Source organism: Cannabis sativa, chromosome 2 (genome assembly GCF_029168945.1).
Source record: "Cannabis sativa cultivar Pink pepper isolate KNU-18-1 chromosome 2, ASM2916894v1, whole genome shotgun sequence".
Taxonomy (NCBI): Eukaryota; Viridiplantae; Streptophyta; class Magnoliopsida; order Rosales; family Cannabaceae; genus Cannabis; species Cannabis sativa.
Window position 1 is genome coordinate 90,162,327 of NC_083602.1, and position 13,482 is coordinate 90,175,808.

General features: G+C 38.7%; 1 protein-coding gene across 1 annotated transcript; it reads right to left on the reverse strand.

The window, feature by feature from the left end:
* Positions 1-8,951: 8,951 nt before the first annotated feature.
* On the reverse strand, positions 8,952-13,258 carry LOC115721392 (UDP-xylose transporter 1). Its single transcript, XM_030650678.2, has 7 exons — positions 13,019-13,258; positions 12,790-12,910; positions 12,439-12,623; positions 11,315-11,382; positions 11,089-11,221; positions 9,969-10,406; positions 8,952-9,226 (listed from the first exon to the last, which is right to left on the reverse strand). Exons 2-7 carry the CDS (start codon positions 12,908-12,910, stop codon positions 9,116-9,118), a joined length of 1,056 nt encoding a protein of 351 aa, XP_030506538.2. The 5' UTR covers positions 13,019-13,258; the 3' UTR covers positions 8,952-9,115.
* Between the last annotated feature and the right edge of the window lie 224 nt (positions 13,259-13,482).

Here is a 13,482-nt window from a genome sequence, read left to right on the forward strand (position 1 = left end):
CGGCTTACCTCACAAAATAGTCTCAGACAATGGAAAGCAATTTGATTGCGAGGAATTTACTGACTTCTGCAACCGACACGGAGTAGTGAAAAGCTTCTCCGCGGTAGCCCGGCCTCAAACAAACGGCCAGGCGGAGGCAGTCAATAAAATCCTAAAGGTCACCTTGAAAAAGAAGCTGCTGGCTTGTAAAAATAACTGGCCTGAAGAATTGCCAAGGGTATTGTGGGCCTACCGGACGACCCCCAGAACCACAACCGGTCACTCGCCGTTCTCAATGGCATACGGTTGTGAAGCAATGGTCCCGGTGGAAACATTATTCCCATCCCACAGGAGAACGACTTATGATCCGGCCACCAATCAGGCCCTGCTCCAAGAAGCTCTGGATCAAGTCGAAGAACTCCGGGATGAGTCCCAAATACGGATGGCCGCTTATCAAAAGAAGGTGACCAAGTATTTTAACTCCAAGGTTAAAAACAGAAAATTCGCTATCGGTGACATGGTCCTAAGAAGGGTCTTCCCAGCCACCCAAGAACCCGGAGTGGGGGTACTTGGACCAAATTGGGAAGGACCATATGAAATCGAGGACGAAATCGGCTCTGGCACTTACAAACTGAAAAGAATGGACGGAACTACTGTCCCAAGAGCCTGGAATGCCGATCACCTCAGAAAATACTACCAGTAGCGAATTAAACTTAGCTTTTGTTTAAAGGGTTTGTACCGTCCAAATGTATGCCTCCTACATATTAAATAAACCGAGTGCCTTAAAAACAAAGTTTCTATGCCACTCGAGGGGGGTACTAGGGTATACGCACGGACAAACAAAAACAAGCTAAGTAAAATATCTGACCCAAAGGGCGAGGTCAAGCTAAGTAAAACATCCCGACCCCGAAAGGGCAGGTTAAGCTAAGTAAAATATCCTGACCCAAAGGGCAGGTCAAGCTAAGTAAAACATCCTGACCCAAAGGGCAGGTTAAGCTAAGTAAAATATCCTGACCCAAAGGGCAGGTCAAGCTAAGTAAAACATCCTGACCCGAAGGGCAGGTCAAGCTAAGTAAAATATCCTGACCCAAAGGGCAGGTCATAAACATGCGCAAAGAATAAAAGGCGTAAGTATGAAATCCTGAGCCAAAGGACAGGTTGAAATATATGAAGTGTGGAAAAAAGATCGCACATATATATATAAAAAAAATATATTTATATAATAAAATATCCTAACCCGAAGGTTAGGTCATACACATATAAATGGCCCGGGGACAGGCCTTAAATTGTCTCCCCTTTAAATAAAGGCTGCCGCCTGTAAGTAAACTGTTCTAAGGCAGCAGCAAATATGTACAAAGAAAAAAAAGAGTTATGAAAAGAACGGGTATAATCTGGGTCAATAATAGGGCAGCTCAGTCAGCCGTGGCGAAGACGAGGTCCGATCCGGTGCCTCGAAGCTCGGCATCAAGTCTCTTCTTCTTCTCCCGAAATTTGGCAATCATGTCCTCGGGTTTGGGATAGAAAGAAAGCTTGATGCTCTGATCGTTGGTGGCCCAAGCCATGTAGACACCATCATCAAAGCGCTTCGGGCACCGGGCGCAGGAGACGGGAGAAAGGAGCTCGGCCCTCTTGGCCTTCCTAATGGGCCGATCTTTGTAGTCCGAAGCTCCTTCAACTCCGCAGACGGAGCGGCCTTGGATTCAATATCCGACTGGTGAGTCTCCTCTAGAGACTTCACCTTGGCGGCCATTTCGTCCAAAGCCTCCCTGGCCTCCCGAAGGTCCCGCCTGGCCTTCTCGGCAGCCTCAGTTTGAGCCCTCAGCTCCTCCTGATGATGGGCCTCCATCCTGCCTCTCCGCTGGGCCTCGGCCTGGATCATGTCCTCCGCCTGAGCCTCCCTCCGGATAGCCTCCTCCTCCCTGGCCTTGGCCCTCTCTTCCTTAGCCTTGGCGCAGCCTCCGGCGCTCGGCGGCCTCTGGTAGATCGGCCTCTCCGCGGTAAGGTCTTGAAGGACCTTCGACGTCGTTCATGTCCCCAAAATCGGACAGAGCGAAGCCATGGCTTATGATGTTCTTGGAGAGGCGACCAGCCTCAGCTGCAAGCTGAGCCATAATGGGATGTAAGGGAAAATTCCTCAAAGGAAGAAAACAAAATGCAAACACCAAAAAGGAAACGTAAGAAATTGCAAAGTACTTACCCTTTGTGAGGGAATGGGCGAGGTCTGGACTTGGAAGATAGAGTTCAGAGAGGCACAAGTGGCAAACCGCTTGGGCGCACAGCGTGTAAGCTGAGAGGCGAACTCACCGGTCATTTCCGCAGCAAAAGGAGCCAGAGTGGGCCCAAGGAGGGGACGGAACCAGTCTGCCAAAGGATCCAGGTTGAGGTTCCACGGATCATGATATTCCGGATGGTTAATGCTCGCCTCAACCTCCGCCCGCAGGATCCTCCTAAGGGCCTCCACATCGGCATATCCCCGGGAGTACTCGTCCATAGCGTAGTTGTGCTTGGCTATGCGAAGTTCCTGCCTCGCCTCATCCCCCGGAATCGGGGTAAGCTCAATGCGAGGAGGAGCAGGATTTTCCTCCATTGGAGACGCCCCGCCGTCTAGGCCATGAGCGGGAGTGTCGGCCCTCCGAGGCCTCTTCGGCTCGTCTTGGGCAATCATCTTGCCCTTGCGCTTGCGGATCAGAGCCACTTCTGACTCCTCCTCGTCCTCCTCTGCTACCACTGGGAGAGCTTGAGGGTCTCCAGCACCCTCGGCGGCTTCCTCCGAGAAGTCCCATCCTTTCCCCTGGCCTTCTCCCGGAAGCACCTCCTCGTCGTCCACCAAGTCGATGGTTTCGGGAGGAGCGCCGGAAGAAACCTTCAAGGAAGGGGCCGGGGGAGAGGGGGTGAAAGCCGGAGGAGCCACCGGAGTATGGACCCCAGCCAGCCGTTCCAGGATGGCATCCATGGAGGTACCTGTTCCAATAAAGCAAGCAAGTGTTAGAAGTCCGTGAGAAACTACTTACAAAAGGCGCAGTAAATAAACTACTCCTACCCGGACTCCCTAGTTCGGCTAGCAAAGTCTGAACTTTAATGCTGGCAGCATCATCTCCAAGATAACTGTCCGAGGGCCGAAACCAGCTGGATGCTATGTAAGCCGACGGACCTAAGGGAATAGGTTCCGGAGGGCCGGGGCCCATCCGGGACCGACCTAGGTAATCTCCTAAGTTTGTAAAATAAAACTCCTTCAAATGATCCCCCCACCGGGTCGACGGCATTTTAAACCTACGGAGACGCTCGTCGAACCCTATGGGCCTACGACTGGTATATTCATCAACAGAAGGGACATATTGAATTGTCAAAGGAGACTTACCACCAGCACCAGAAGTGCTAGCACCGGGAGCGCCCGAGTTTGGTTCGGGGATTGAAGGCTGGGGCCGGGAAGTCTGGTTCTCGGAAGAACCTTCAAGACGAAGGGGTCCCCCGGCGGAAGGACCTCCAATCTCTTCTTGAAGTATCTTATCAAAAAATTTAGCTTCGGACTTCCCGCCGATAGCTTGGCTCCTTCGCACCACCGGGCTCCCCACACGGAGCCCTCTCCCAGAGGCAGCCTGGGCACTGGAATACGCCTTCTCCTGGGCCTTCCGGTAGAGATAATCTTGATACTTCTTCTCTGCCGTAGCAATAAGCTCATCCCGGAAGGCCTTCTCCGCGACTGGCGCCCTCACGTTAGGGCAGATAACCTTGGAAAGGTTGGAGTCATCCACGGATTGGTGAGAAAGGATAAGTTTGGCCTTCCTGCAATTCTCCGTGGTGACCAAGCCCCCGACGTCAAGATCGGCATGGTCGTAAGAGGCGAAGGCTTGGGCCCTTCGAAGGAACGCCTGAGTGGTGAGCGTCCGCTGGTAAGGTGGGATCCGCACCCACTCCGTGAGCAGCTCCGGGTGGTCCACGGCCCTAAAACCGGAGGAGAAGAAAAATCGGTGGCGATACTCCTTAACATGAGTCTGCCTATTATACGGAACCACCCCTTCGTTAGCAGGGTGGATCCGGAACCCATAAAAACCGTCCTTAAGTTTGTCCCCTTTCTTGGGGACGGATACAAGTTCGTAAAAATATAAAATCTCCGCCGGGCTGGGAGACCCCCAGCCGCGTGCGGCATAAAAAATAAATAAGCCTGAGAGCAGGCGGTATGCTTGAGGAATAAGTTGGTATGGCGCAAGGCCGACAAAAACAAGAAAATCAACAAAATAGTCCTGGAGCGGGAGCATTACGCCGGCCATCAGATGGGTCTGACTCCAAGCCCCGAAGCCATCATAGTTGAGGTTGGGTGTCTCCGAGTCACGAGGAGGCCGGTGGAAGGTCCCTGAGGTAGAGGGTTTGATTCCAGCCACGTTAATGATGTTCTCCAGCTGGTGAGGGCAGGTCAGGGTCGATCGAAGCTCGGCCGCCTCCCAGCCAGTGGCGCGGGACTTGTACCCTTCCTGGGCAACAGGTCCCAGAGAAACCTCCTCCAGGGTGGCGATACTCTTCCCCTTCTTCTTCGAGGACTTTGAGCCAGAAGCGGACATGATATGCTCTGAAAAAAAAAAACGAAAAGAAAAAACCCAGCAGTTAGGCCCCATATCAAACCCTAAACCAGAAAAAAAAGGGAGTGGGGGTCCCCTAACCGCTGGAAAGAGGCCCCCTCCGGACACGTGTCACCTGGGAAACTCGAAAGAGAATCCCTGAACAAGTATCGGGTGCAGTAAAATCACAGTAAAAGCGGTTTTGCAAAAAGGAAAAGAAAAAGGTCTTCCTATGCCCTAAAGCAAATGCTAAACGAAGGATACACGGCCTTCTTCAAACAAAACTGTACGACTACAACTAATACAGTGAAACGTAAGAGCAGAACTCAAAGAGCTCAAACACTCACACTCCAGAAATCTCTGAGTACGAACCCAGAAAACAAACAAAATAAATGTAAGCATGCTAGAGTCTAAAGATTCGAAGAACTTACAGTTGATTGTTGAACTGGGGGTACTGGGTATGATTGAGCAAGAGTTGAGAAGCACTGGTGAAATCGAACACTGGAAGATTACAGAAAATGTTCAAGTGTTAAGGCGGTTTGTGCTACTTTGAGGAAATTTTCTCTCTGAGAAATTCAAGCAAAAATGGTAAGGAATGGAAAGTAACCAAAATGAAGGAAAGGTGGTGGCTTTTATAGGCAAAAATGCATGAGGAACAGGCGCCTTCACCTACCAATCGTACGGTTAGGGAAGCACGCGATTCGAATTCCCAATAGATCAACGGGCCAGATCAATCCGCCATTAAGGCGGTGCAAACGTTTGAGTATCCGTCTGACACCATCAATGCGCCGCATCAATCAGGGGGCGTAAAACGAATCGACCTCTGCAAAAGTGAATCACTGCATTTAATGCCATTATTAGGCACACCTTCACGCGCCCCACGTCGTATCGTAAGACCGAGGAGGCGGCTGGAAACATTCCTACGAACAACGTAGTATCGCATTAAATAACCTCATTTAATGTGTCCCCCACGCGCTCGAGACTCGAGCTGGGGAAACGAGGAGTCAACTGGAGGTACTTGGACAAGCCTTGGTTTATTTTTACTAAGTAAACAAGGCTTGGGGGGTAAATGTTGCTCCTAAAATCGCCCAATATACGTGGACCAGTCAGGAAGGGACACGTGGATCAAATTACTTGAGAGAGAACTGCTAAGTCCTTGTATGACACCAGGAAGCGTTAATCAAATGGGTCCCGGAAGATGCATCCGGAGTACAAGGTACTCCCGGAAGCGAGCATAGCTCAAAGGCACTCCGGGATGTGTCAGGTCTCTCCCGAGACATCAAGTCGCATTTAATGCTGCATGGGAGGAAGCGTGTTGGGACTGTACACGCAATAAAGTCTGACGGCACATCCCCCAAACAGCAGCGCTACAGTAATGATCATTTAAGTCTAGCGACGGCTACTCTGCGAAGAGTCACGTCAATCATAAGACAAAAAGGACATTCTCCATAAAAACCCTACAGCACCTAGGGATTTGACCATGCATCACCCATGGTATATTCATCGGAAATGCCCAACTTTATGGATACTTACAGACACATGTGTAAGTACAATTCTAGGGATTGCCCCTCTAAAACACTATAAATACCCCCTCAAAGCTCATTTAATGGGGTCGGAGAATCTTGGCTGCTTAAGAGCAAACAGAGAAAAAACTCACCAAGAACATTCTTTGTATTAAAGAGAGAAATATTCTCCCAAGTGTAAGATCTGTATTAAAGACATCCATAAATATCAGTGGCTCGTGGACTAAGGCTCATTAACGCCCCAACCACGTAAAAAGTCTTCATCTCGCTTTCTTATAGCTCACTATTATATTCGTATTTTATTAGTTGCCGAAAACCTCGGTCAACAGAACCATTCATTCCGTGGGTGTAAGAACCCAATGGAGGCTTAAAGCGGGGACGTTACAATGACGTAATACAAAAAAGAAATACGAGAAATGCTAAGGGGCACCTAAGCATCACAAGAGGCGGTAAATTGCTATTGTGTAATTTTATATCACTTGCTATACTTTTTAATTTAATAAATAATATAGAAAATTGCTAACTACTCACAACGTATCATATCAATATAGTATTGGGCATTTTAATGTGCTTAATAACAATATTAAAAAAATATAAAGCTTAAACACAACACAACATGACAAGTCTAAAAATACGACGCATAATTGTAGGTGTGTTCATAAAATACTCTATCCAATCTTGCAGATTAGATTGGATCGACATATAGAAGTAACTGATCAAATTTAATTCACACATATTTATATATATATATCTTTTTTAAAAAAATTATATATACAATTAATATTTTAATATAAAAAGTAATAATTTAAAAATCTAATACTTATGATACTTATATATTTCAAAACTTAATAGATCAAATGTATATTTAATTCTTACATAACAAAATTAAACATTTCTATTTACATACAATTTAATTTTTTTCTTTTAAATTTGTTATTTATTTATTTTATTTTATTATTAGAGACATAAAATAACAATAATTTATTTATTTTTGTTGTTAGTTATGTGAGAAAAATATTTTTCAATAACTATTAAATAATTCAATAATAAAAAGTAGCAAATTTAAAATAATTGATCAAATCCATATTTTTGCATATTGGATTAGATTAGATTTGAGTTATTGTGCGGATTGGATTTAAAATATAAAACCACACTTAGTGTGGATCGAATGTGTTATCCTAATTTTTGCCCACATAATGTGGCATGTCTACATAAGCAAGATTGATGCCACGTGGAATACAACTTGTCAACAAGAAGGCCAAGTCACCATGCACAACATACAAGTTGACGGAGAGTCCAAATACTTAAGCAGAACAAATAGACAATAAACTGGCCAACCAAGGGGGTTTAGCAAGACCACCTTTGTCTGCCCTATTGCCAGCATAGGCTGGCTAGCCTCCAACAAAGGGAGGGTCGACCAACCTCTCTCCTGGCAGACACTTTTTGTGCCTCTGCAGCTTTCAGCCTGGACAACACTTCTAATTACGAGTAGGGCTTTAATAACCCACAAAACTAGGAGATAAACTTAAGTTATTTACCTATTCTTGGGGATTAATTAACATGTTATTTACATATAATTTTAATGTGTAACAAATATGTGATATCTCCTCATTTTAAGGGATATTAACATATCATCTCTTGTAAGATCTCGTATATAAAGAGCACTAAACTAAACCTAATGTCTCTACGCTCTGAAGCTCTTAGTGCTAAGTTCAAATACTCAAACTTAGCTCATCATCTCTTCTACACGCCATTAGTAGTGTAGAAGAGACTAAGTCTCCCTCATCTCACCTACTTGAGATTTACCTTTTGATTCTCACTATTGTAATCTTAAGAGTGCCACTCCAGAATTCACAACACTTGTGATCTGAGTAGTATTATCTCTAATATCAATACAGCTAAAAGACGAGTAGGTCATTACCCGCTAACTAAAGGGGTCGAACCTTTATAAAAATACTGTGTTTTTTTTTTACTTGTTCTTATTCTGTACACGTGGTGATATCCATCATAAATACGATTTTGTTGTTGGTTGACCAAATTTGAGGTCAATAGGATGCACTATGAGAAAAATAGTGCGGATTGAATTGGATGAACATCCTTACACGTAGTACGAATAGACTAGTCTGAAAGCACAATGACTCTAAAATTTATGATAATTTTATAATAATAACAATAATAATTTAATTATATTTCCATAAAATTGATTGTAAATATTTAAGTTCTAATAATTATAATTACTTTTTATATGACTAATTGTAATTATTGTTAAAAAGTTATATAAAAATACTTAATATTAAAAAAAGAAAACACATTTAATTTAGTAGTTAGCTCATTAATTGTAATAAAAATATAAAAAATATGAAGCACAATTCAAGCCTATAATTCGTATAAGAAAATATGTTAGCTTATTTAAGAAAAACTGGGACGACTTAAGTAAATGATGATACAAATTCGAGCACAACATAAAAATAATAGACTTATCTTATAAAATTATTGTTGACACATCACACACCCATACTTTTTATGGTCTAATACAATACGACCTGTATTTTTGCACACTTTTTACAATACAAGTAAGGACGGAGGCATGATCTCAAACTAAGGGGGCCCAAATGCAAAAGAAAAATATTAAGGGGCCAAAACATAATTTTTAAAAAATTAAGAGAAAATATAAAAAAATTCAATATAATTTTTTTAAAAATATAAAAATTTGAGAGGGGCATATTATAGCATGTATATATGGCCAAAAGGGAAAGGGAAAAAAGGTTCCAAGTTAAGAAATTGATTTTTAAGTAACATTTATAAAGTTGGTAATTAATTATCCATGCATATATTGAATATATATGTCCATATTGAAAATAGATGAATCCCATAGTTGTATTTGCAAAGAGAAAAATGGAGGTATAAGATTATATTTTATTTTAAAGAATCAAAATTCATTTACACTCAATTTATCATATCTTCAAATTGAAGAAAATAGAAGAGAGTGATACAAATTGGAAGAAAGAAAATAAGAAAAAAAAGATCCTTTAATCCCAAAGCCTAGCTATTTATATATAATCAAACAAGAGAGTCCTTTGCAGATTTCTTGACTTCATGACTATCTTTTTCTTGGTGAACCATGTTCTTAATCCCTCCCAATAGTAGTGGACTCCCATCTTTATCTTTGATCTGAAAAATTAAAATAAATAAAAATTCAATATTTATAATTAAGACTTAGGTAACTTTCATTTCAAAGTGAATTATTGAGAAAAGCCACAAACAATACCCAATACTATATTCAAGTTTATAAAAATATGATTTTTTTTTCAAGAAATTAATTATTTGATGATATTTTTTTAAATGTTAAAAAATATGGAAAGAATAGTGTAAAGTAATTAGTTACCTTAATGAAGTAATTGGTTACCCTTAACTATTTTTTTCATATATATTTTTTAATTTTCTTTTAAATTTTTCTTATAAAACAAATTTTTATAAAGGAAAAAAAAAACTATATTATTAAAAGCCATAAAATGTGTAATTTTCTCTGAAAATTTTGGCATACTAGTGTAATTTAATATAAAATAAATTTAATTTAATAAACATGAAAAATTATAACCACTTATAAAATATTAAACATTTAAAAAATATCTAATAACAAGCAGTGTATGTTGTATTTTGCTATTTTATACTATCGATAACTTAATTATGGCTAAATTAAGATTCAAATAGTTTATTTACACATACGTATAAAATAAACTAATTTAGTATACGCGCATGCAACTTACTATTTGTATCATATTTTTGACACAATAAATTATCACAAAAACTTATAAAATGTACACTATATATATATCTCTACATAAAAGAATTTTCCTATATTATTATTATTATTAGTATAGCTAAATATATAAATAAATAATGAATTAATTACCTGAGAGGGCAAAGAGATAGTGTCTCCAGATTGTTTCTTTTTGTTCTCTTGAGTACAAAAATAAGAGTACAATCCCATACCAAAAATGGCAACCAAAATTCCAAGAATGTTTCTATGAGTAAAAGGGTCATGAAGCAATGTGTAGCCAAAGCCAAGAACAAGGCAAGTTTTGAGATGACCCAAAACTTGGTATGTCACTGGTGATGTTTTTCCAATCACCAAAAAAGTACTGAAATTCACTGATACTGAGATTATGCAAGAAAGGATTATAAAGGCCAAAACAATGGGACTGTATTGGTGAGCAAACACATTCTTTTTGGTCAAAAATTGGTCTACCACTGGCCCTGATACAAATAGAATTGCTGCTTGGAATGGTGCTGATTGGTATAGCAATTGTGTTGATGATACATTCAATCTCTTTTGAATTGTGTTTGTAAGCTGAATTTCATCACCATCAATCATCAAGTTAAGTTCTACCCTTTTTCAATTATCCATGATAGTATTAATAGTAAAAATGATTTGTGTTTGAAAGAAATTGGGTCACTTGAGACATGTGGTACTATTTGAGTGATTAGAGCGATGCTTAACAGGTGAGTAACATCTTTTAACTACTCACGTAGTGCCATCTAACTCGAAGATACTGTTTAAATAACATACATTACTTTAATAATTTACTCACATGAATCTAGAATAGAGTCCCTCCTAGATTAAAGTAGGCTAGGTGCCAATGTAGGGCCCAAAAACAAAAATATAAATATATTTTTAAATAATTTTTGAAAACATCATAATTATTTTTATTGTTATTTAAGACCCAATTAATTTTAGAGTCAACCCTGCATGAATCTATATTCTTAACAAATAATAATAAATATTTGAAAAATGTTTTCTAATGAAATTAGATATGTATCCGAATCAAGTGATATTACGTAAGTGATCAGTACCTAAAAACAATAGTTTTTTACAAATTTTTTAATCACTCACGTGATGCCACCTAGATCAGACTGTCCAATTCTATTGGGAAAAACAACTAAGATATGCTATATTAAGATGTCACTTATAATATTTTGTGCATATTTTAAATATATATATATATATGTATGAATGAATGAAAGAAGGATACAATTTGGCCAACACAGGTTGTTGCAATGGCAAGAAGAGAGATAATTGTTCCAACAAGATTGAGTTGGAGGTCTGTCACTGAGGCAATCCCAACTCCAAACAGTAAAACTAACAGAGATAGCTTTATTTGTTGGCTGCAAATTAAGTTATATACATATAAATATTATTATCAATATATATGAAATCATTTAAAACAATTATAGTAAAGTAATTAATGTAATTATTACCTAAATTGTTTATTGAGAAATAATGTCTCTAACAACACAGTGAATGGTATAATGGCAAGCTTGGTCATCTGCAGGAATTTACCAATTAATAATTAATAACAAATTATCATTATACGTATGAAATGAGTATATAATATATGGTATTATTTCATAAATACATAAAAATAACAAAAAAATTATAAAAAATATGCTTTTGCGAAATTTTAAATATTTTTACGATTATTATTATGATTTGATTTATAAAAAATATGGTATTTTGATATTAATTTTTTGTTATGTAAATGTTATTTGACTGTTATTTTTTTGTTACTTTTATTTAGCTTGTTATATTTATAGAACATCGTAAATATATATATATATATAAAAAGAAATTTTTAAACGTAAAAATATAATTTTTTTTAAAAAAAATAGCTCATTGTATAGCTATCCCCAATTCTTAGTATAAGCAGGTGAATTCTATGCATAGAGCCCACCTAGTTCAGAAATTTAAAATAAAAATACTATTTTCTTATAAAAATATATATTTTTTTATTAATTTTAAAAAATATTAAATTTTTTTCATGACACATTAAATTTCAAAGGCAATGTGTGTGTATATATTGGATCTCTTATCTTCTTAGTGATCTTGGTGTACAACTATTTTCCACTCCTGTTATTTACTGTGACAACGTTGGTGCCACTCAGCTTTGTTCTAATCCCGTGTTCCATTCCAGAATGAAACATGTTGCTATTGACTTCCATTTCATTCGCGATCAAGTTCAACATGGCATCTTACGTGTGGCTCATGTCTCATCGCAAGATCAACTTGCCGATGCTCTCACCAAGCCACTTCCTCGTGCTCGTTTTCTTTTACTCAAATCCAAGATTGGACTCTTCTCTCGAGCTCCATCTTGAGGGGGCATGTTAAAAGAATATAGCCACGTGTATATTTTTGATTTAGTCAAGTACTCATATCATTCAAAATTTGATTTAGTCATTCAAAGTTAGATATCCTAAAGTTTAGGAGTTAGGTTCGCTTTTACGGTAGTGTATAACAGCTACCCTTTTATTTACAATGTTGTATATATATGATATCTAATTAATGAAGCAGAGATAGTTTTTCTCCATAAATCTATTATATATACCTGGTAGAAGCCAATAGAGTTGAAACCCAAACTCAAGTTGAGAAGACCAATAGAAACACCATTAAGAATACCAAAAAGCATAACAGTTTTCATGTCAATGGACTTATTCTCAAACAGTTTGAATCTTTGAGCAGCATGTAGTGTGCAATATGTCACCATCAGATGCCAACTAGTCAATGTTGTAGCTACAAATCACAAACCAACTCTATTTTTGTCATTTCCTTTACGGAACAATAATCAGTCTTCTCATAACATCTTTAGATTGAATTAATTCTGAGTAAGTAACTTTTGTAAAATAGAGATCGAAAATGATATTTATATACATATGTGATATAATAATATTAGTATTACCAAATGGGAAGCCAAGATTGCTCATCAAAGCTTTGTTGCAAATGACAATAGAAACAGAAGAAGCCACAGAAAGGAATAGGGCTCCAATAACACCCAATTGAAAGCTTTTCATCTCTCCCATCTTTATACAAATTAATCAAATTCATTATTAAAAATACAAACAAACAAATACATTGTTATTAATTCATTCAAACATTTTTGTAACAATTAATACATATTCAATAAGTACCTTAGTGATAAATAATGTAGAAGCTACCTAGCTAGGGAGATCTTAAAATGGCTCTCGCCGAAAAATTGACCGGCCCGATTCCGGCAACGGTGGTTGATGGAGGAAAGAACTCTCTCTAGTGATTGAGGTGTTTGGGAATTGAGAGAGAATTAAGGTTTTATTTTTAATTTTTTGGGTTTATTGGCTTGTATGAGAATTGTGTGCCATTTTATTTTTGAAGGTTTTAGGTTGTGGTTGGTGCCTAACACCAAACCCAACGGCCGTTACATTTATATATTTAATAAAAGAGAATATTAGTTACAATGGACTAAACGGCTAACGTAAGCAAAAACAATGCCCATAACATCACCGTTAGAGATTCTAGTTTCAAATGACCAAAACACCCCTTGTGTCATTTTTTTCTTTTTGGATTATTTCATAAATATACAAAAATGATAAAAATTTTACATTTTTACGAATCTATT

Excerpts from the sequence above, each read along its gene's own strand:
- LOC115721392 (XM_030650678.2), bottom strand. The coding sequence starts at position 12,910 with ATGGGAGAGATGAAAAGCTTTCAATTGGGTGTTATTGGAGCCCTATTC. Across the intron at positions 11,383-12,438 it reads ACTCTATTGGCTTCTACCAG|ATGACCAAGCTTGCCATTAT; the intron begins GTATATATAATA and ends AAATTCCTGCAG. Across the intron at positions 10,407-11,088 it reads CAACCTGTGTTGGCCAAATT|CTTACAAACACAATTCAAAA; the intron begins GTATCCTTCTTT and ends GATGAAATTCAG.